This window comes from Cetorhinus maximus, chromosome 1, assembly GCF_964194155.1.
Source record: "Cetorhinus maximus chromosome 1, sCetMax3.hap1.1, whole genome shotgun sequence".
Lineage (NCBI taxonomy): Eukaryota > Metazoa > Chordata > Chondrichthyes > Lamniformes > Cetorhinidae > Cetorhinus > Cetorhinus maximus.
This window is the reverse complement of record NC_135879.1, coordinates 10,199,287-10,223,780: the sequence shown is the minus strand read 5'-3', so window position 1 is coordinate 10,223,780 and position 24,494 is coordinate 10,199,287. Positions and strand designations below refer to the sequence as shown.

Here is a 24,494-nt window from a genome sequence, read left to right as displayed (position 1 = left end):
AATCCACCCATGGCCTCACCACACACCCCACACCCCCTCCCTATTTTTGTAACCTCCTCCGGCCCCACAACCCTCCCGCGATATCTGCGCTCCCCTGATTCTGGCTTCTTTGTGCATCCCCAATTTCAATTGCTCCACCATTGGCGGCCTCAACCTCAGTGGCCAAGGCCCAAGGCGCTGAGATTCCCTCCCTACTGCTCTCCGACTCTCTACTTTGCTTTCCTCCTTTAAGATTCTCCTGAAAACCTACCTCTTTAACCAGCTTTTTGGCCACCTGACCTAATATCTCCTTCTGCGGCTCGGCGTCATTCTTTTGTTTTATAATGCTCCTGTGAAGCACCTGGGTGTGATTCACACAAGCAGAAGCCAGTAAAACTTGGGAAATGACTGGTACTGGTCCAAACCTTAAAACTGGAATTCCAGTTTGGGCCAGTACCAGCTATTTCCGAGCTTTACTTCTTTTTCCTTTCTGGCTACATTAGGTGCTACGTAAATACAAGTTGTTGTTGCAGTGCGGGTGTATATTGCTCACCATAACATGCGCGGACTAGTTTAATTGAATGTGGTAACAAACACAAGACTCTGGGATCCGCTGTGTTTCAGTTATTCAGACCAATATCAAAGCAAGTTACAGAGTAAATAAATACACGGGGAGGAGAGGAGGGAAAGACAGCTGTGTAAAATGCCGTTATAAAATTTGTGGTTAGCCAACTGAGTTTTTCCTGTTTGCTGAAGTCCATTTGGGAAGTTTCAGACAGGTTCCTTCAATTACAGAAAAAAACGAGATAACAACAACTTGCACTGATCAAGTGGGAATCTTCTTTTTGAAGCTTCCTTTCAATCTTTGGGACAACGTCCTTGAAGTCATAGGGCGGAATTGTCCCGGATTTTCACAAAGTGCGGCAGCGGCCAGGAAAAAAGTTGTTTTACCCGCCACCCGCAATGGCAGGTTTCTGCGCCGTATCGGCCCATTCCCGACTCATTAATTGTGCAGCCACAGGAAATACGCTGTCTCACTGGCGGGATTTGCTGGCCACGCTATTACCCCACCGTTTCCTCATGCTGGGCGCCATATTTAAACTGCAGTCACACGCACACTTCTCAATGCTTGCAGCCCAGGGCTGCTCCAGTGAAGATATGGCCCCAAAAGCCAAGAAGAGTGCAGCGCACCCCCCCTATTCAGTGACACATCCCCAGGATGCCTCCTGGATGCCGTGGAGGCCCGACGCGATGTCCTCTACCCCCGCTCTGGCCACCGAAGGCCCATCAGTCTCACCGCTCTGGCTTGGGAGGCAGTGGCAGAGGTGGTCTGTGCCAATGCTGCACACAAGAGGTTGGCCATCCAGTGCAGAAAAAAAGATGAATCATCTTATCCTTGCCACCAGGGTAAGGCAACCATCTCATCACTCTAAACTCGCACACTCACAAGGCCATCTCACATTCGCTGGCATCTCACTCACTGCCAGCTCAAGGGACATCACCACTCACTCTCTCACACACACCCTCACATCTCCATCTGGCCTCATCTCCTCTGGAGGCTGCCTCCTCAGCCTTCACCATCTTGAGGCTACTTGCACAGATCAATATGTGCCCCCACACACACCCTGGGATACTACCCCTTCCCCAGTACAGCCCTCACCCTGCAGCCTCTTCCCTTGCCTGAGGCCACTACTCCCCCTTCCCCAAGCAAACCCTAGCCCTGCAGCCGTCGAAAAGCCAACTGTGCCTTACGGCTGGTCTGGTGGGTAGAGACCTGCCCATGAGCCCCGCTAAAAGTGATGTGGTGCTGCCTGCGAAGCCTGGCGCCGGTGACTGCGAGTGCTGCCCGAAGCAAGGTAGACAAACAAACCTCGAAGACCCAAGTGAAGTGCAGCTGGCCAGGTGCACGTCACTTATGTACAGTTGTGAAACTTACTGGTGTGATCCTGGATGATCCAGCGTTGGTGGGGGGGGGGGGGGGGGGGAATGATTCTGGCGGGCAGGGCTTATAATGAGATGCTAAAGTATTGAACTTAGGTTCCGATGTGCAGTGGCGGGGAACACGGCCCACCATTGACGGGTGGAGCGGACGATCACAAACTAGTTTCAGGATGGTTTGAAACTGATTTTTGGCTGTCTCGCCATATTATGCCCCCCCCCTCGCCCGTCATGACGCCCGACGCCAACAGGGCCATAAAATTCTGGCCATACTTCTGCCAATTTAATTTTTTCATTTTGAAGGGATTCCATCTATTCTGTGCCAGCGCTGTTCACTGGGGAGCAGAACTCTGGTACAACTTAAGTATATTACTGTGGGTATCTGCCATTCCTAACCCATCAGCCATAGAGTAAAGAGGTTCCAAGCCAGGGTACAAAAGATGCCCTCAAACAGTCAAGGTTAACACTTGAAAAACGGCCCCCTGGAAGGGAGGAAGGAAGTATTTATATAGCACCTTTCATGACCTTAACTTCACAGCCAATAAAATACTTCAGAAGTGTCCTTTTTCTTGTAATGTGGGAAATGCAGCGGTCAATTTGTGTACAGCAAGATCCCACAAGCACCAGTGAAATAAAATATCGGATTCGGGACACAGGGAGAACTAACTTCCCTTCTCTTCTTTAAACACTGCTGTTTGATTTTACACATCGAACCAAGAGGACAGACGAGGCCTTGGTTTAATGTCTTGTCTAAAAGACAGTGCAGTGCTCCCACAGTACTGCAGAGAGGAGAACCTGCCTGCTCAAAGCCTTAACCCACAAACTTTTGACTCAGCAGCAGTGAGTGCTGCTGACCCTTCAGTACCTTTGGACCTCTACTCATCATGATTCAGTGCTTTCAGACGAGAAGAGGGAGGGACAATCATTCGGCATAATTGCTCCTGTTCAACAGAGATATGGACTACATTTCTGCAGGGCGGTGAATTCAGCATTAAAATGAAGTAGATGACATTTCACCAGGGTCCACATTTTAACCCACCAGTTCTCTCAGCCAATACTCACTGACTCTTTGGAATTCTCTACCCCAGAGGGCTGTGGATGCTCAGTCATTGAGTATATTCAAGACAGAAATCAATAGATTTTTTGGACGCTAAAGGAATTAAGTGATGTGGGATTAGAGCGAGAAGGTGTCGAGTTGGGAGCCCGGCCACGATGGTACTGAATGGCAGTGCAGGCTCGAAGGGCTGAATGGCCTCTTTCTTACGTTCTTATGTTTCGACATTCGGTTTTTGTTTCAGAATGTCAACACCTGCTTGCTTTCTCCTGTTTCTTTCAAGATTGAACACTGAAGGACATTAGCAGCCCTTAAAACTTGTACAAAGAAATCCCCAATTCCTACAATGCTGAGGCTGTACACGCGCAGTAAATTCTTGACGATATTATCAATCTTCCTCGAAGGGCTATAACGCTACTTCTCTCAGGGACACACACACAAGGTGCCAATTCCGCTCTTTCGAAGATTGGTCATGTCAGCACAATAGTTTGTAAGCTGCTCAGCGGCACATTCTGGGGGTCTGGGGGTGTGGTGGGGGGGTGCGCATGTGGTGGTGAAGTTGGCCACAGGTGGTTGAGCAGAATAGGTGATAAAAGGACTGGCAGCTGTTTGATACCCCATTGAAATCAACAAAATAAAAAGGAGAATCAGGCGGGGACTAAGATGAGCTACCGATGCGCTAATGACCATGCGCTGCAACCCCGCTTGACCAACTCTCAACCCCTCTCTTGATTTTTATCCATCACTGATAAACCGGGCGCTTAGTCGATTCTGGCAACAGAGCTGAATCATCCACTGAAAAAAAAAAGAAACAACTTGCATTTATATAGCACCATTCGCAATTTCAGGAAATCCCAAAGTGCTCCACAGCCATTGGTTTTGGAACTGTTGCCATGTAGGAATCGGAGCAGCCAATTTGTGCACAGCAAGCTCCCACAAACAGCGATAAGTTAATAATCAGATAGTCTGTTTGCTTGATGTTGCTTGAGGGATAAATATAGGCCAGGACAGCACCTCTTTGCTAAATAGTGTCACATGATCCCACCTGAGAGGGAATTCACTACACTTCAAAAGGTATTTCATTGGCTGTAAAGCATTTGGGCGTTATGAGTCTGTTAAAAGGCATTATACAAATCTTTCTTGCCCCATAAACAGCAGCAGACTTTTAAAGAATGTACTTGCTCCCAGGAGATTCGAATATGTTGCTCTAACCCTAAATCAGGTCACAAATCTATATTCTAGAGCATACCTGAGATTAGGGATTCTGAGGAGTTTTCTCCCTTTCTCGTTTTGATCCAATTAAAGATTCACGCCATTAAACAAATATCTTCTATCAGTGAAGTTTGTTTCTGCTGACTAATCTAAATCCCTAACCACATAGGATCATACATCACGGAAGGAGGCCATTTGGTTCATCCTGTATCTGCTAGCTCTTTGAAAGAACTACCCAATTAGTCCCATTCCCCTGCTCTTTCCCCATAGCCCTGTAATTTATTTTCCCTTTCTAGTATGTATCCAATTCCTGTTTGAAAGTTTCCCCCACTTTCTCAGGCAGTGCAGTCCAGGTCATAAATTGCTCCACAAAAACATTGCTCATGGTCTCTTTGTCGCTGGAAACAAATTTCTTCCTATCAGCTCTCATCAAGGTCCTCCAATATGTTGGACTCCTCCAGTAAATCTCCTCTTAACCCGTTCTCCTCCAGAAAGAACAATCCCAGTTTTTCTAGCCTCACCACATGACTGATCCATCACCACCACTCCCCCGCATCCCCGATATTATGTAGTAACCCTCTGCAACTTCCTCAAGATTCTGAAAACCTTCCTGCAGTGTGATGTCCAGAATGGGTTACAATTCACCAGCCGAAGCATAACCAGTAAATTTTCTGCAATACACCTTTGTTTTCGCACTCTATGTCTCTTCTTGTAAAGCTTAGGATCCTGTTTGTCTTTTTTTTTTCCCCAAACCTTAGAACTGGATTCTAAAATACAAAAACTAGCATGTAATACATTTACAGAAGTAGCAAGATTAATGGCACCTTGGATCACTGCCAAAATCATTATATATTCTGTTTTTAGATTCTGCTGTAGTAATACAACTTAGCGAAATGACACTGTCGTTGCTCACCAGAGTCAGTTTAATGTGATCGTAAGGCTCCCCACCACAGAATGCAATTGCGCTTTCTTTTCTGAAACACAATGCAAATGACATGCAAGATCAAACTGCAAAGAAGGTTTAGTGGCACAGTTATTATTCACCTTAATACAAGCTGCTGCCTAGGATGAAAAAAGTTACATTCATGTAGCACCCTTCATGACCTCAGGGCACCCAAAGGTGCACACAGCCAACAGTTGTCGCATGAGAATCGTGAAGACCTATTTGCACCAGGTCTCACAAATAGCATAAACGGCCAAGTATTGTCTTGTTTGAGACGTTGGTTGAGGGATAAATATTGGACAGGACACCAGGGAGAACTCCTCTGTTCTCCTTCCAATAGTGCCCGTGGGATCTCTTACGTCAACCTGAGAGGGCAGAAGAGGCCTCGGTTTAACATCTCGTCCAAACGACGGCATCTCTGACAGTGCTGCACTGGGAGTGTCAGCATTGTATTTGTGGTTTTGTGAGACTTGAACCAATGACCTTTGTGACTCAGAGGCAAGAGCGCTACCAGCTGAGTCACAGTTCACAACAGCAGCAGCAAGTGCCTGGCAGCTCTTATCCGGGTAAAATGAAACACAATTAAATACAGAGATAAAAACAAAAAACTACTGCGGATGCTGCATACCATCACCTGTTTATTTATTTAAAGTTGAGTGAATAGTTCAGTTAAAGCTTTACTGGTATTGAAAGCAAATAATCGGCTGGATTGGTTGTTTGCTTTTGTTCAGTTTATGTGCAATGTCAAGACTTTACAAATACAGGATTCTTGCCTAGTACAAACTTAGACATATGGAGGTGAGGTGTTTATCTTTGTCACTTCCTGAGGCAAAAGGGGAGGGATCTTTTAGCTTTGTGAGATCGTGTAAAATGGTAGATGCTTAAATTTCCCTTTAAAATTTAGTCGCTGTGCCTGGTCAGTTTCTTTTCAGCGCATGATCCTTTTCAAGGTTTTTACATGGCCTCAAGTTACGAGGGGCGAATAATGGATTCTTGGTATGAGAACATGATTCGTGATAGGGCTCTCAGAAGAGCAGTCAAAGGCCTTGGCACGAATCAGTGTTGGAAGGCAAACAGAAACTGTTTTTCAACAAGTGTTTCATGCTTCCAATGACTGCGCTTGGGTCCAATGACAAGACGGGTCTGGGACATCATCAGAGACTCCAGATTTGCTGTTTGCCCTGTATTTTTGGTCATCGAATTTCACGCATGCGCAATATGCACGTGTGATCTTCCTCCAGTGGCCCACTACCACAGACTCACCCCCTCCCCCTCCCCCATCACCACCACCACTCACAGACTTGGCAGCACTGCTCCCCCCTCCCCCACAACAGGATTCTGACAGGTCCCCCAGCCCATCCCCCCACCCTCACCGCCTGAGGTTTTGCAGCAACCCCGACACCACCTCTCCCACCACCTCCATGGTTGCCAAAGTTTCTCTTAATTTGTCCCTTAGAGTCGGCCGCCCTGAAAGGGCAGTGCAAGGAGGTTCAACAGTGACTTTCAAAAGGGAATTAGATAAATATAAAAGGAAAAAGGAAAAAAAATTGCAGTGCTATGGGGAAAAGAGCAGGGGAGTGGAATTAATTGGATGGCTCCTTCAGAGGGCTGGCACAAGCTCGACGGGTCAAATGGCCTCTTTCGGCACTGTTGTGACATTATGGTGCCACCCGTTCAACCAGCGGCCATGGGTTCAAATCCCACCAGGGAAAGTTGTGAAAACTGAACTCAAGAAATCTGACCAGATGCAGGCTAGCGCCAGTAAAACGATCTGTCGATTAAAAACCCAATTGGTTCACAAATGTCCTTTAAGCAAGCAAAAATCCACCACCTTTACAGTCAGAGCTGCTGCGTGGAAGCCTCCCATCCCCCAAGAGCTGCTTCGTGGCAGAGCCACGCGCATGAGGATCCGCCCGGCATGCGAGGCGACTGTTTCTACAGGGTCCCGGTAGCTGTGGGCATCCAGCCTCTTCTTCTCCTCAGATGCCTGTGATCTGAGCAATGCCTTAAAGGTAAGTCCCAGATGTGTTCTGGGCCAGTGTGTTTTCCCCCAAGGGGTAAATCGGGCATGGCGGGGGGGGTGGGCACGATTAGCGGGATGCAAATCGGGCTCACGCCAGTCTCTAGCAGGATTGGCAGTCCGCCGCACCATCGGATGATCCCGCTGTGATTTCATGCCAGCGTGAAACTGATTTCTACCCACCCCTCCTTCCCCCCTCCTCCCGGCAACACTCACTATCAACAGGAGCAGAAAATTCTGGCCTTTGTCTGTCTCACTGTTTGTGGGATCTTGCTGTGCACAAAACGGGTACCGCATTTACCTAACTATCAGCAGTGAACATACTTGAAATGTGTTTTATTGGCTATGAGGTTTCTGGACGTCTCAAGGACTCGAAAGGCTCTGTATAGATCAAAGGTCTTTCTTTGCTGCTTTATGCTTGAGGACATTAGGATAATTTGATTTCTGATACCATTGCTGCTGCATTGCATTTCTTTTTAACTGCAGCAGCACCTTTCAATGCTATCGGAGTCAATATGATAGCTGTGAAAATCAATAATGGAACAGCATCAGCTTTGGGGAGGCGGTGGTGTAGTGGTATAGTCACTGGACTAGTGATCCAGAGACCCAGGGTAATGCTCTGGGGACCTGGGTTTGAATCCCACCACGGCAGATGGTGGAATCTGAATTCAATAAATATCTGGAATTAAAAGTCTGATGATGACCATGAAACTATTGTCAATTGTCGTAAAAACCCATCTGGTTCACTCATGCCCTTTAGGGAAGGAAATCTGCCGTCCTTACCTGGTCTGGCCTACATGTGACTCCAGACCCACAGCAATGTGGTTGACTCTTAAAAATACCCTCTGAACAAGGGCAATTAGAGATGGGCAATAAATGCTGGTCTAGCCAGTGACACCCACATCCCATGAACAAATAAAAATAAACCCACTAAAAACAAGCTCTACCATAACGGTTCACATTCTTTTGCGTGAAGTGGACATCACTGGCTAGGCCAGCATTTATAGCCCATCCCTAAATGCCCTTGAAAAGGTGGCAGTGAGCTCCTTTCTTGAACCACTGCACAAAACGGGTACCACATTTACCTAAATATCAGCAGTGAACATACTTGAAATGTATTTTATTGGCTATGAGGTTTCCGGACGTTCCTGACTTGAAAGGCTCCATACAGAAGTACCGATGATATATTTCCAAGTCGGGGTGGTGTGTGGCTTGGCTGGGTGCGCCTATGTCATTTCCGGTGCCCAAGCCAATGCTGGGTGGTCTATCCGGTTTCATTCCTCATCGATTTTTCTGTGGCAGTTTGATACAACGGAGTGGCTTGCTAGACTATTTCAGAGGGCAGTTAAGAGTCAACCACATTTAACTCGCCTCACATCAATTCTCAGCTGCGAGAGCAGGCAGGTGAGTTGCTCCTTCAGCTCATGCCATGCTTCTCTATAAGCTGCCACAAGCCTTGATCAGACCCTATCTGGAGCACTGGGCTTAGTGTTGGGCACCGTACCTCAGGGAGAGTACGTTGACCTCGGAAGGGAGTGCAGCACAGATTCATCAGAGTGATATCGGGGCTGGGAGGGTTAAAGTATAAGGACTGCCTCCACAAACTTGGCTTATATTTCTCTGAGTATAGGAGGGCTAGAAGGTGATCTGATCAAGGTGTTTAAAATGTTAAAGGCATTTAATAGATAGGATACAAAGGAAGTTTTTCCTTTGTTGTTGGGGGAAATCAAGGACAAGGCGACACAATCTTAAAATTAGTGCCCGGCCATTACGGAGTGAAATCAGGAAATACTTCTTCACCAAAAAGGGTAAATCTAGAATTCGCTCTCCTCAAAAAAACCCTGGATTCTGGGCCTTAGCTTTCAAGACGGAGATCGATAGATTTTTGTGAGGCAAAAGGTTTCAAAGGACTGTGCAGCAAAGGCAGGGAAAAGGAGCTGGCGTACAGATTGTCCACGGTCGAACTGAAAGCTGGTGCAGGTCCGAAAGGCTGAATGGCCTATTCCTAATGTGACTCACGTCCCTATTAACTGTGCAGTCACAACAAAAAGCGAACAGCGGGACTGAATTCCAAAACGCACCGCTCGGTTTGCGCAGAGAAACCTACCTCTCTCGTTCGGCTGGATCTTCTGGCTGGGTTAGGAAACTCAGGCCTCCTCCAGGCCCTGACATTCCAAGGGATGGATCTGGTGGCCAGGATGTAGAAATGCTGCTGCTGCTGCTTTCCATGGGCTGCCGAGCAAAAAAATTAAATTAAGAATAAACCATTTAAAGCTAAACTCGCTGAGGAATTGGCTGTCCATGTCCCCTGGCTGGAGAGTCCAGAATGAGGGGGTCATAGTCTCAAGATAAGGGAGTCAACCCTTTAGGACTGAGATGAGGAGAAATTTCTTCACTGAAAGGGTTCTGAATCTCTGCAATTCTCTACCCGAGGCGGTTGTGGACGCTCAGTTGTTGAGTATATTCAAGACGGAGATCAATAGGGCTTTTTGGAGACTAAAGGAATTAAGGGAATTGGCAGGAGAGCGGGGGCAGTGTGAGAAATGGAGTCTTCACTCAAAGGTTACCTGTTCTCTAACGGAAGGAATGAGAAACTACAAATCATCGACACTGGACCGATGATGTGATTCATAATTAGGGTGGCCAACCGTGGTTAAATGTATTCCTGGAGGTTTGATCACATGTCTTGCCCCCCACGTTCCGGCCATTAGTTGGCCAATACATCCATTCTTGTGACGTACTGCCTTCCGACACCAAGCGGAAGGCAAGAAGACTCATTACCCAAATGGATGACACTTGACTGTCAGCCAAGCAGCCTTTTCCCCCCATTTTCAATATTTTTGTATCTGGGAAAGAGAAATGTTGAACGAAAATGACAAAAGGAACAATCTTTTTTTAATGTCCCGAAGATTTTTCTCTAGGGTTGCACACGGCAGTGTCCTGGAGATTGACCTTCAACTCCTGGAGACTCCAGGCCAAACCTGGAGGGTTGGCAGCCCTATTCATGACACAGATCCCAACTCCTGCTTTTCCACTCCGATGATCCTGAGCAAATCATTCCTGGTGTTAGCCTCAGTTTCCGACAATGCTAAGTTACAAAGCTGCTCAGTCAAGGTGGCATCAAGCAACAGTGCAACTCTTTCTGTGTAGGCCAGAACACCAATATTACACAAAGACCTTCATCAGTCATCCCAGCTCTAATAGAACCTGCGTTCATAGGGGCACCTTTCATGACATCTCAAAGCGCTTCCCAGCCAATGAAGTGTAGGCGCTATTGTAATGTAGGAAACGCAGCGGTTGAATTGCTACGTTAGAGTGGTAAGGCCTGAGATTTCCCCGATAGTGGGTCTTGGGCCTCATTTGCAGTTGAGCTGATGATTGGGCTGTTGCTGGTGTCAGGGTATTTGGGTTGGGGGCGGTGATAGCAGCAAGGGGGTCCAACCCTAATTCTAAACTGGTGGACAGGCGCTGCGAGAAGCGCCTGGCCCTAATTTAAATAAATTATTTTCCCCCTTGAAATGTCGTCAACTCGCATTCCTTTTCCAAAATGGCAGGCAGCTCAGTTCTGGCCAGTAACGCACGCATCCTGCCTGCCATACCGGGGGCTTAGAAGGTCAACTGGAGCCTGGAGACTGGCGTGTGACTGAATAGATGTCCTTTACTGTGTACCAGTGTGAGGTAATGCTGTGAGATATCACTTCAAATTAATCCTAGTGTCAGCATGGCTATTCCCACTCTAGAATGATGCGGTTCCAAACAAGGCTCCAGAACTAAGCCACATTTGCGAGCAGTGAAGTTTATGACTCAGGAGCTTTTCACAGCTGAAGCGGACACAGCATGAAAAATTCAACTGCCTTACTCATCCGCTTTACTGAAATCTGTGCCCAACAGAGGGTTTAATGTGCAGTGAGGATGGGAGCAACAGCTGTCATTTGTGTTAGTGGCCTGCAGTGAAGGGACTGAGTTCATACCCAGCCATCTATGTCGAGCCCACTGTCTTCTCGAGAGTGAGAGAACACAGCAAGCAAATACACGTATAAAATCCAGGCAAGCACATATGGCATTCCCTCCGTGCCATGTAGAGCATTAGCGTCTTACCACGTGACTTCCTAGACGTGATTATTATTTTTTTTTTTAAAAAGCGAACGATTCTTTCTCACAGACTGTGTACCCATGCTGCCTGTCAGGGCTGTCAGATCCAGCTGGATGCATTCCTGGAGGTCTCATCACATGACTTCCTAACTGTCCCGCCGCCCCCAGTCAAGCAGCCCCACCTAGCTGCACAGCTTTTCCTCACCCGGCACCCTCTTCCACCTCCAATATTTTATCACTAAGGAACGAAAGGGCGGTTGCGGGCAGATGCTGCCACTTGGGAACATTGGCAAGCAACTCTGGAGCAGTAAAAGTACGAAGGTCAGAGGTCGTGTGCCGTACAGTTGAATGCTGCCAGCCTTGGAAGGTGATAGCATGCGCTGCAGCCAAGAAAGGCAATATGCGGAAGTCTTCGTCAGCAGGATTGTGCAGGGCAGGGCTTAGTAGATGGGCTGAGAGTCAAGTGAGCTGGTGAAAGGGGAGAGTGTGATGGAAAGATCCTGCGGGTGTTGACTGTCACGGGGCCAGTGACAACTGTTTGTGTCACCTATGGCTCAGTGAGTGGTACTATTGCCTCTCAGTCAGGAGGTTGTGGGTTTGCGGCCCAATCCAGGGACCTGAATTTATCATTTGTGTCACCATCCTTCGGATGAGACATCAAACCGAGGCCCCCGTGTGCCCGCATTGTTGGGCATCCAAGAACTCATGGTACTATTGCCAAGAAGAGCAGGGGAGTTATCCCTGGTGTCCAGCCAATAACTAACCCTCACATCAACATCATTAAATAAGGAGATTATCTGGTCATTATCTCATTGCCGTTTGAGGGATCTTGCTGTGCACAAAATGGCTGCCACATTTCCCTATATTTCGCTCCACATTGTTGACTGTAAAAGTGCTTTGGCATGTCCTGAGACTGTGAAAGGCACTTACAAATGCAAATTATATCTTCTTTCTAACTGACTGACCAACTGTGTTGTACACAGCATTTCAGGTGTCAGAACAATAATGGCCCCACAGAGTTATTTGTGAACCGTTCTGTCTTGGAAGATGGGCAAATGTTCAAAACTGTGAGGGAATTGCACAGAGTAAGCAGGAATAAACTGTTCCCATTGGTGGACGGATTGAGAACTGAGACGGCACCGACTTAAGGTGACCGGCAAAAGCAGCAACGGCGACATGAGGAAAATGTTTTTTCATGATGCAAGGAGTTAGGGTCTGGAATGCACTGCCTGAGAGTGTGGTGGAGGCAGATTCATTCATGCCTTTCAAAAGAAAATTGGAAATTATTTGAAGAGAAAAAAAATTGCCGGACTATGGAAAAGGACTGGGATTGGGTGAGTGGCTCCTACAGAGAGCCAGCATGGGTTGAATAGCCTCCTTACATGCTGTAACCTTTCTACGGTTCAATTACTCTATGAACATACCATTGGAGAATCCTGGTTTTCATTTAGCTCAGAGAGTTTACAACTTGATTTCTGTCTCTTTGGCTTCATGCTTTCCTCGATGTAGCTACTGTTGCTCTCTTTTAGCTTTTTATCACTGGCCTGGGAAGGATCCAGATGCCCTGATCGGCCCTCCTCATTAGTGCTGAACGCAGAGGGAATGTTCTCTTTGTTGATGTCATCCCTGTGGAGCAAGGCAGGTTTAAACAAATTTACGAAAGGCATTTCATGAAATGGAAGTGCAATGAGGAGCAGTTCAGTACCGGCTACACATTGCATGGGGGCCGCCTTCTGTCATTTCAGATAAGAAACCGGGCATTTATCATAATGATAATTAGGGGTGAATTTCCTCAGGTCTTCTCATGTTCAGTCGCCATCGCTTTGGTAGAAGGTTGGTGGACACAAACAAGTAGACTTTCCAATGAAGTTGCAGCAGGAGAAAACCTGAGGAAACTTACCTCAAAACTTCCATTCATAACCCCAAAACTTCCATTAATTAACCCCAAAACCCCCATTAACCCCAAAACCCGCACTAACAAACCCCAAAACCCGCACTAACAAACCCCAAAACCCCCACTAACAAACCCCAAAACCTCCACTAACAAACCCCAAAACCCCCACTAACAAACCCCAAAACCTCCACTAACAAACCCCAAAACCCCCATTAACAAACCCCAAAACCCCCATTAACAAACCCCAAAACCCCCACTAACAAACCCCAAAACCTCCACTAACAAACCCCAAAACCCCCATTAACAAACCCCAAAACCCTCATTAATAAACCCAAAACCACCATTAATAACCACAAAACCGCCATTAATAAACCCCCAAACCTCCACTAATAACCTCCAAACCTCCACTAATAAACCCCAAACCGCCATTAATAACCCCAAAACCGCCACTAATAACCCCCAAACCTCCACTAATAAACCCCAAACCCCCATTAACAAACCCCAAAACCCCCATTAACAAACCCCAAAACTCTCATTAATAAACCCAAAACCACCATTAATAACCCCAAAACCGCCATTAATAACCCCAAACCTCCACTAATAACCCCCAAACCTCCATTAATAACCCTCAAACCTCCACTAATAACCCCCAAACCACCATTAATAACACCCAAACCTCCACTAATAACCCCCAAACCTCCACTAATAACCCCCAAACCTCCACTAATAACCCCCAAACCACCATTAATAACCCCAAAACCACCATTAATTAACCCCAAAACCTCCACTAATAACCCCCAAACCTCCACTAATAACCCCCAAACCACCATTAATAACCCCAAAACCACCATTAATTAACCCCAAAACCTCCACTAATAACCCCCAAACCTCCACTAATAACCCCCAAACCTCCACTAATAACCCCCAAACCACCATTAATAACCCCAAAACCACCATTAATTAACCCCAAAACCTCCACTAATAACCCCCAAACCACCATTAATAACCCCAAAACCACCATTAATTAACCCCAAAACCTCCACTAATAACCCCCAAACCTCCACTAATAACCCCCAAACCGCCATTAATTAACCCCAAAACTGCCATTAATAAACACCCAAACCTCCACTAATAACCCCCAAACCTCCACTAATAACCCCAAAACCTCCATTAATAAACCCAAAACCTCCATTAATAAACCCAAAGCCTCCATTAATAAACCCAAAGCCTCCATTAATAAGCTCCAAACTCCCATTAACACCCCCTGAACTTCCATTAAGACACCCCAAAACCTCCAATAACACACCCCAAAACATCTACGAATAAACCTCACGGTCTCCAGATCTGCCATTAATATACCCCGAACTTTTTATTAATACAACTGAACCTCCATTAATACGCACCAGAACGTCTCACCGTTCTTTACACTTTGGAAGTACGGTGACAAATTTACAAGGCATTGAGAGCTGAATGGTTGGGAGGAGAAAGTTCCAAAGAGACATGGGGGAGGATTTTCCCCTCGCTGGGCAGGCGCGGCGGGCGGGCGGGCCCAGGAGCGGCCGCGCAACAGTCTGCTGCCCACCATCGGACCCCGACTGCGATGTCATGCTGGCTGGCCAAATTAACGGCCAGCCAGCGTGATTCCAGTGCTGAAACGCTCAGGGTTGCCTGGGTGGGGCAGTAGGAGGTGGGCGAGCGCAGAAGTCAGCGCATGCGTGCGGGTGCGCTCAGAAAAACCTTCCTGAAGGCACAGAACCGCCTCATGGGGGCTGAAGATTTTTCCCATTAAAAAAATAAAGTTTTCAAAAGAAAAAGGAAAACATGTCCCCTCATGTGACTCTGTCACATGAGCAGGGACGTGTTGAAAATGAGGTCTAAAAAGCTTTTATTTTATTTTTAATTAACATCGGAAACCTCATTCCCCCCGTGGATGAGGTCTCCTCAAAAATCCAAAGGCCGCTCGGCCTATTCGCCCGCTCGCCAGCCGTAAGGTCGGACGGGCAGGGAAAATTTCTATTTACCTAATTTGTTAATGGGCTTAACAACCCTCTTAATGGTGGGCGGGCACACCGTCAACTCCCGCACGCGTGCGCCGATCGAAATATCGCGCAAGTGCGTGACGACATCGGGACGCTCGCCCGACGTCATGGCGCTATTTCACGATAGTGTGTGCGTCGGTCACGCACCTGCACGCCAAATCCAGCCCATGGACCGACGAAGTGAGCAGGCAAAACTCGAGGCAGGTGATATTTTCTTAATCGTGAGAGGCCGGGAGCTACGGGGGAAAAGGGATTTGGGTTTGCTCATACACAAGACACTAATAGTTCGTGCACAGGTACGAAATGTAACCAGAAAGGCCATTGGGATGTTGGTCTTTGTATCAAGATGGCTGAACACAAAGCAGAGCAAGTTATGCTTCAATTGTACGCCGCCTTGGTCTGAATCCACCTGTGTTCAGTCTTAGGCCTCGGGAAAGGTACATGGGCCCTGCAGCGGGTACGTGCAGCACAGATTCACCCCATAAATGAACCTAGGGTTTAAAGTGTTAAATTATGAGGCTGGGTCGCATAAACGTAGCTTGCATTCCCTTAATTTTAGAAGGTTGAGGGGTGATCTAACTGAGGCATTTAAGATGACAAGCGGTTTGAACAGTGTCAATATAAAAACTATTTCCGCAGGCGAGAGAGTCTAGAACAAGACGGCATAATCTTAAAATCAGAGCAGGGCTATTCAGGGGTAAGAATCAGGAAACTCTTTTTCATACAGGAGGCGGTAGAAATCTGGAACTCTCTCACCCTAAAAGGCCATGTTAATGGGCAGCGGTGGGAGGGAGCAGTTTAAATTTTCAGCATGGATAGGTTTTTTTATTAAGTAAGGACATCAATCAATGCGGAGCAAAGGTAGATAAATGGAGCGGGGTTGCAGGTCAGACATGATTTAATAGAATGGTGGAATGGGCTCGGTGCCTGAATAGCTAGCTCCCTTCTCCCATCTTTCAACGCAGGGCATGATTAAAAAAAGACCCCATCACTGAGGTACGCTCAAGTCCTGAGGCTCAGGTTTGACCCTCCACTCTGCTCAATTCTGAGCAACGATGCTGTATGGAGGCGATCAATGGAAATCAGAAGCCTCCCAAGATGGTGGTGGAGAGAATTCGAAGATTCACCCCCCCCGGCGAACCCTTCCACCCATTCCACCCCCCCAAGCTCCCCACACCCTCCAAAAAAAAAATCTCTCACACGATCCTCAGGCACAGTTCAGAACAGCGACTGAGGCCTTTGGGGCTGGCCCTGATCTTGCCCTGATACCCACAGTGGGTGCAAGTCCTGGGGAGGCGAGAGCTCAGAAGGCTGGAGCACTTGCACAGAAGGCTATAGGGACAAAGGAACACTGCATGGAGGGTGAGCTGCAAGAACAAAGCATGTTTATTTAATCGTTTTGTTGGAAGCGGTGGGGGTGGGGGGGGAGAGATGTTGGGGGTGGGTGGGGGCAGGGATGGCCGACATTCTCTCATTAACCCGAACAAAACCAAGGCTTTGCATTTAGCATGAGTTGCAGAAGGAAGCTCATTCCAGCCCTAAACCAACAGAGGACAGTCGGCATCAAATCTGGCCTAGGCAGCAAATTATCGATGGTTGATTTATATTTTGCACATAAGGCATGCAGTTTTATAAAACAAAGAGGCTATTGCGTGTAGTGATTCAACATTTGTTGTCAAGATTCAATTATAATCTATCCTTATTTCAAACGCTGTGAAAAATATTCTAATCTATTGGTTTAAAATGCAGACTCTAATATAAGAACAGTAATGAAAATGTCCATACATTTCTTTGCTTCTCCAGTATTCATCCTGTTCTTTCAGATGTCTCCTCCTCTGTCTTGCAGAGACTGCAGCCGTTGATGAAGATGTCCCCGTTTCAGATTCCTCTGAACTTTGACCTCCACTGCCATGAGCGTCAAAGAGATGTTGTTCCACTGCTGACCGGATGGTCCTTTCTATAAAACTGCAAACACACAACACAGCCACTGAGCAACTGGCGGGCAGCAGCAATTTCCCCCCTTTGAAAATTCGGGTCCTTTCATGGTGAAATCAGCTGAAATTAAATGCGCAAACTCCACCTTACAGTTTCTTTACCTTTCAAAAGTACACTCAGTGAACCAATCTGCACTAAGGTCAAAGCTGAAATCATTTTAAAAGACATACACCTGCTCACAGATACATACACATAAACACACATGAACTCACACACAAAAACAGGCCAGCATACAGCCACCCACTCATGCATGCACATAGAGGTGTACAATACACACACACACACATACACACACACACACAACACACACACACAACACACACACACAACACACACACACCACACACACACACAACACACACACACACAACACACACATACACACACACACACACACACACACACAACACACAGCACACACACACAAGCACACACACACACACACAAGCACACACACAAGCACACACACAGCACACACACAACACACACACAACACACACACAACACACACACACACACACAACACACACACAACACACACACAACACACACACAACACACAACACACACACAACACACACACAACACACACACAACACACACACAACACACACACAACACACACACAACACACACACACAACACACACACACACAACACACACACACACAACACACACACACATACACAAACAGACTTGCATGCTCATACACCCACGCATGCACTTACATGCAGGCACACATGACTGCACTCATGTAAGCACACACATGCATTCACATACACGCAGGCACACACGTGCAACCACTCACACAGGCAGAAACATGCATTCATGTGCATGCAGCCACACAAGCACACATAAGCGCTCACGTGCAGACAGGCCCACATGCACTCACACATGCATGCTCTCTCTCACACACACACACACACACACACACACACACACTACGGGACAAAGTACCTAAAGAATTTATTGATAAGGAATAACTGCCAATTAAGTGACCAAATGTCTCTGAGTTAAGGCAGGATAAGCTACAATGCAAAAGCTGCAGATAAACCCACTGCAAGAGATAACGAGAGATGGAGAAGCCAAACACACAATCCAATCTCACACATTAAATACGAGGATCAACGAAAGGGGGCAGTCAGGAAACAACCCCGGTCCCTCAGGAGCAACAGTAGCAGCGATGTGACCTTTCACCTGATGCCTGCCTGAGCTCCATTGCCAGTCTCCTGCCATGTTCTTATAGAGTCACAGGGGAGGGGGGAGGGGGGGTCAGTGAGTTGGGTGGGGGATAGCATGGGGGCTGTGAGGTACAGGACACTGGGTCAGCATGACCCTTCTGTAACCCTCTGTGCCACTCCAGGCCACAGAGAAGTTGTGGCTCTGTCTTAGCCCGCTTCCAGCTTTTAATCCAACTGAAAGCCTCTCCTCGTGACAGAGCTTAACCTCGAAAGAGTTAAAAAGAATCTGCAGACATGGCAGTTGAGAGATAGCTTCTCATCCGTTAAGACTGTGTACGTGATAAACTTAACCAAGTCAACAGTGCACAAGATAAGCATCTCTTGTTACAAAATCATTACAGGGGATACTAGCTCAGGGGTCCAGTCCTGTATAGTTAGCCTGAGTAATATAAGTGCAGAGTTTGGTGAGGAAACATTGTTAGCAGATAATGTAACTGCTGTGCATTCAAATTGCGGACAGTGACTAGCTGTAGGAACGCTACCAATATTGCCTTCCCAAGCACAAATTGTAGCATGCCAATCACCGTAATGGAATTGGACTGAACCTTGTCTGCCCTGACCTGGTGCAGCCCTGGCAGTGAACTTGGGTCCGTGCTGGGTTACACTGCTCAACTAATGCCCAATCCAATTCAGAGCTGTCCATAGAATCTCTAAACTAAAGGTTATTTTGTTCAAGGATTGTTTTCATTTCTCCTTTACTGCGCAGAGGGATTCGGGGGTCAGGGGGTGGGGGAGTGGGGAGGGGAGGGCAGGAGGCTTGCTCTCGTACAACCGATATGCATTTACGGCAGGGGAGGAGGACATTCAGCCCTTCTGGTGTTTGTGCTAGCTCTGTGCTTGAGCAATCCAGTACCACTGAAATCAAGGGCAGACAGGGTCAATCAGCTATCGGTGCCAGTATCACCCATAGTCGGATGGAAAATCGGGGGGGGGGGGAGGGATCTGAGGGCACACCGACAGAAAAGGAGGCTATTCGGCCCATCATGTCTGGACTAGGTCTTTGAAAGCGTGAGTCAATGAGGCCCGCTTCCCCCTCCCTTCCACCAGCTCTTCCCCAACACCATTGGATATGTACTTGAAGCGGGAAACAATCGGAAAACAAACCTTTTTCATGTTAAAGAAAGTTAAGATAAAGTGCACTTACTCCCCTGCTGATGACATGCTGTTGACTGACGGCACATGTGTACTATAATGACAAACAAAGACATGCAAATTAGATCATTAAAGCACCAGGGGTGGGTGATCAACAGTAAAGATAAGAGGGTCCAGGATTGACGCCATAGTGGTTCCAAGGGGGAAAGGTCACGCGGCCCCTGATTGAACTTTCTAAAGGTCAAAGTGGAGGTGGGGGGGAGCTTGTGGGGGCAATAATTTACCTAGTACCTCCAAATAAAACAAGCTAGCGAGGTTCAGGTTAAATCGATCGTTGATGCAAAGGAGCCCATCTGTCCAACTCACTGGCACTGTCCACTGCTCGGGGCAGAGGTCATTGCCAAGGCAACGGGGGACACTGCTCAGTAACCCATGCCTTACTTTGCTGTTGCCTCAGAGGACAGGTGCCGTTGTAATGTAAACGAGCAATTGGGGCGTAAAAGGGAGGAAACCAATGCCAGCACAAACTGGGGGCAGCTGAGCGCTCGAGTCGTGACCTCACGCCGAAAGTGCAGAGCCAGTGAATTTACCCTTCTGCATCTGACAGGAGTAGATTAAGGTAATTGGGAGGAACACAGAGACCTGGAGCGAAAGACTTTAATCCTCAACTGCGGCAGGATCGTGTCTCGAAAATTGGAAAAGTTGCAGTCACGTAGAATGAAACCCCCAGAGTTTTGAGAGTAAGACAGTTACTGAACAGGCATTCGAGAACAGACAGAATGAAGAAAAAGGTGATCAGGTGCCTTTGGTGCTGTCAATATTTTTCCAAATTAACACTGGTCACCAAGCACATGCTCTTCAAAAACAACGAGTGATTTACAAGGGGAAAAAAAAATACTTGAGTAAAAACGCCTTTCGGTCTATGGAATGCCAGTAATTCAATTGATGCAGCCTAATCTCTTGCCTTCAAAACGCTCTTACCGGAAATAAAAACTCTGGCAGTTAATGCAGCAGTTCAAACATTTCTTAACAGGATCCAGTTTCGTTTAACCGACACACACCATTTACCCAGAGAGTGGCTAGATTGTGGAACTCACTGCCGCGCGGAGTGGCTAAGGCGAATATTCTAGAACCACTCAAGGGGGAAGTTAGACCAGCACATACAGAGGCGAAAGGATATGTCGAAAGGGTGTGGGGTGAACCAAGGCGGGAGGAGGCTTGTGTGGGCTGAATGGCCTTCTGCGCCGGAAAATTCAATGTACAAGTACAATGTGCACCTATATATTGCCTGTCAATGAAGTGCTTTTGAGGGATAGTTCTTGTTGTAATGTAGGAAACAGGGCAGCTACACAACACACAGCAAAATCCCACAAACAGCATTGAAGCAAATAACCAGTTAACCTGGTTTTTTTTTTTGTGCGCTGTTGTCTGGGGTTGGTTGAGGAAGAGGAGGGATAAATCAAACAACATCATGGAACCTCTTACCGCAGCTGAGCAGACAGAAATTGGCCAGAATGCAACTCCTCTGAAAATGCAGCTATTATGAAGGCCTGTTGTGCATACAGCAGATTAGACACAATACACAGGATAGGCTGATCGCTTCCTCTCAAATAAGTGGTCAGTGGAACGAGATGGGCAGGCATATTTCGTACTTGCTGACCCCATGCAAAACAAGGTGCCCTCCCCGTGACCCTATGAGCTCTGGCAGGGTCAGCACTGAAAGGCGTTTGGTTTGATGGAATTCCGGTACTACCATGAGGGTCACGGCTCACTCTCTCAGTGCCCTTTGCAGGGAATTCAAAGGTTCTGCAGCTGCCAAATACTCTCCAGCCCTAGTCTGCTTGGAGCAAGAGGGACTCGTCAGCTGACGGAACTGCGTTGTACATCGCAGGGCAAGCTGGATATCGCCCAGCAGATTTAGCCCCCAGCATTCTAACTCGCACCAATTGTCCTTCACCCATCAACCCTGCGCTCACTGATCTGAACTGGCTTCCCAGTTAAACAACACCTGGATTTTAAAATTCTCATCTTTACTTTCGAATCCCTTCATGACCTCTCGCCTCCCTATCTCTGTAATCGCCTCGAGCTCCACAACCCTCCAAGATATCTGCACTCCTCTAATACTGGCCTCGTGAGCCTCCCCTATTTTAATCACTCCACCACTGGTGACCGAGCCTTCAGTTGTCTAGGTCCCAAGCTCTGAAATTCCTACACCTCTCCGCCTCTCTAACCTCACTTCTCGCTCCTTGAAAGCTTCCTCTTTGACCAAGCCTTTGGACGTCTTCCCTAATATCTCCTGATGCAGCTCAGTGTCATATTCTGCTTTATAGTGCCTCTGTGAAGAGCCTTGGGGTGCTTTATAATGTTAAAAGCACTATATAAATACAAATTGTTGTTGCTTTTGCAAGGGAGTGACCAGATCACCAGCACCTTCTCAAGGGCAATTAGGGATGGGCAATAAATGCTGGCCTAGCCAGCGACACCCACATCCCATGAATGAATGAAAAAAAAGGATGCTGAATCAAGTTATGACTCCTAACAATTGTACCTTTGAATTGAATGACTGGATGTGCATTCGTAACTGGTTAATATCAGCAATTGTAACCGCCTATCCACCCAGTTTCCTCTGAGGAAACATGGTTAAAATTAACCCCCCTTGCATAGGGAAAGAGGAGGTGACTGTGTCACTCTTCATTTCTTAAAATGAAAAAAATAGAATCCTCTTTCACTCAATCCTGTTTTTAGCTGTGCTCCTCAGGAAACATTTCACTCTATTTTTTTGGTCTACGAATCCTGGAACTGTCCCCCAACGAACTTGCTACCTCACTCAATGAAGAGACGGCTACTGCATAATGTGAACACCTCTAATGAGCATGGAGATACTGTACTGAGAATAATAAAAGCACATGACCAAGCAATGTGAAAGGAGGCGGGGGGGTGTGGGAGAGGGGGACAGGTTATCGGAAAAGTACCATAACTGGCAATATATGACCCTGGAACCAGGTCAAACCTACTTTGTTGATTCACTGTCAGCCAAAAATTGCACGGCAGGTTTACACAAAATATTTGTACTTTGCTGGCAAATATTTTCGGAGCTTGAGAAAGGGGGAAAAAATAAATGCAAAGTTTAGTTCAGCCTGACCAGACGCAGAGTCAACAATTTCCTTGTGCACATTTACCTATCAATCCAAAATGCTGATACCTTCCAGTTTCAATCCATCGCCAACACGGCGTAGACTCACAGATTGTGGCAAGCGCTTAATGTTGTACTGAGCAAGCCAACGTCATAGCTGGGTCGAGCTTTTAAAATTCAGTTGCTTGGAATTCCAAACAGCCAAGTTCCTCAGTGTTTGATCTGTTTGTCTACTGATTACTGTTAAACATGAGTGTGGATGGTACTGGAATCGTTAGGCGGGATTTTCTAGCCCATCCCACCGGCGGGATCTTCCTGTCCCGCTGAAGTCAATGGAGACGCGAATGACTCACCACATCCACTGTGGGGAAACCCGCCCACTAGCAGGGCCAGAAAATCCTAGCTTGTAGATTCTTCCAAGGCAGAAAGGAGGTCATTCAGCCCATTGAATCGGTGCCAGCTCTTTTTGAAAGCACTGTCAATTATTTCCTCACTCTTTTTCCTGTAGCCTTGCAATTTTGTTCTTTTCAAGTATTTATCCAATTCCTCTTTTGAAAGTTATTATTAAACCTGCCCCCCATGACCTTTCAGGCAGTGAACTCCAGATCATAACAACTTGCTGTGCAAAAAAATTCTCCTGGTTTTCTTTTCGTAGATTATCTTAAATCTGCATCCTCTGCTAACCAACCTTCCTGTCAGTGGAAATGGTTCCCCTCCATCTAACCTATCAAAAACGTGAATACCTCTGTTAAATCGCCCCTTAGCTCTCCCTTAATGAAAGAGCTTCCTTACCTGATGCGTACATTCACATGCCTCACACATGGGGAACTGCACCCCACTCTCTCCACTGATGCTAATTAACCTTTTCCTGCCTACAGATAACATCCTATGTGGCTGTGGCAAAGTTAACCCTATCCTTCCTCGTCCTTCTTGACCTGTCTGCACTTTTTTTTTTACATGGTCCTCTCCACTGTTGTCCAACTGGGTGGGACTGCTCTTGGCTGGTTCCATTCTTATCCATCTAGTCAGCGCATCACCTAAAATGGCTTCTCTTCCTGCTCCTGCGTCATTGCCTTTGGTAATGATGCAGGAGCAGGAAGAAAAGCCATTTTACCCCAAGGACCTATCCACGGCTCCCCTCCTATTCCTTCCTCATCAACACGCTGCCCCTTGACGACATCATCCGAAAACACGCCATTAGTTTTCCCGGGCTGGTTTTAAGCTCCCACACCGGCGGGTTTGAAGACAGGGCACGTAAAATCTAGCGGGGGGCCTTCCGGCTGCCAACCCGCCTCTGCCGATGTGTCTGAAACTTCACAGGGGACACGGACGGGAGATGCAGGGCGGCTCACCGGCCTCTTGAGGCCTTTAAGTGAGGGCCTCATCCTGCACCCTCCAGTATTTTACCTCCAGCAGGGGGAGACCCAGGCCATGCAGGAAGCCCGGCATCTTTAGCTGAAATGTTCGCAACCTTGGCGACAAAAGACTCGATGTCCTTGCTGTTATCAAGACTGCCTGCTTTCACCTCACCACTAATATTGCGCATCTTCGTCCTCAGCTCAGGCCATTGGTTGCTCAAACCCTCGCTCATTCCGTATTCCAAAAGCTCTCCTGGCCAGTTTCAAACTCTCCATAAACCTGAGCTCATCCAAAACTCTGCAGCCCACACCCTAGCCCACACCAGGCCCCATCGCCCTGTGCTCGCTGGCCCACGTTGGCAACACCAACGTTCTCACGCTCGTTCCAAATCCCTCCATGGTCATGTTACTCCTTAGCTCTGTAATCTACTGCAGCCCGGCAACCCTCCGAGATCCCTGTGCTCTTCCAGTTCTGGCCTCAAGCCCATCCTTGATTTTCATCA

At 47.3% G+C, this 24,494-nt stretch overlaps 1 protein-coding gene across 1 annotated transcript in view; it reads right to left on the bottom strand.

Moving 5' to 3' along the window:
* fam13a (family with sequence similarity 13 member A) overlaps positions 1–24,494 on the bottom strand; it is a 196,231-nt gene that overhangs the window by 19,448 nt on the left and 152,289 nt on the right. Inside the window, exons 9-13 of the mRNA XM_078529154.1 lie at positions 19,553–19,594; positions 16,957–17,136; positions 12,663–12,864; positions 9,254–9,378; positions 5,097–5,157 (exon numbers count right to left, since the gene is read on the bottom strand). Of these exons, the coding sequence (XP_078385280.1) occupies positions 5,097–5,157; positions 9,254–9,378; positions 12,663–12,864; positions 16,957–17,136; positions 19,553–19,594 (610 nt within the window). The remainder of the gene's footprint in view (positions 1–5,096; positions 5,158–9,253; positions 9,379–12,662; positions 12,865–16,956; positions 17,137–19,552; positions 19,595–24,494) is intronic.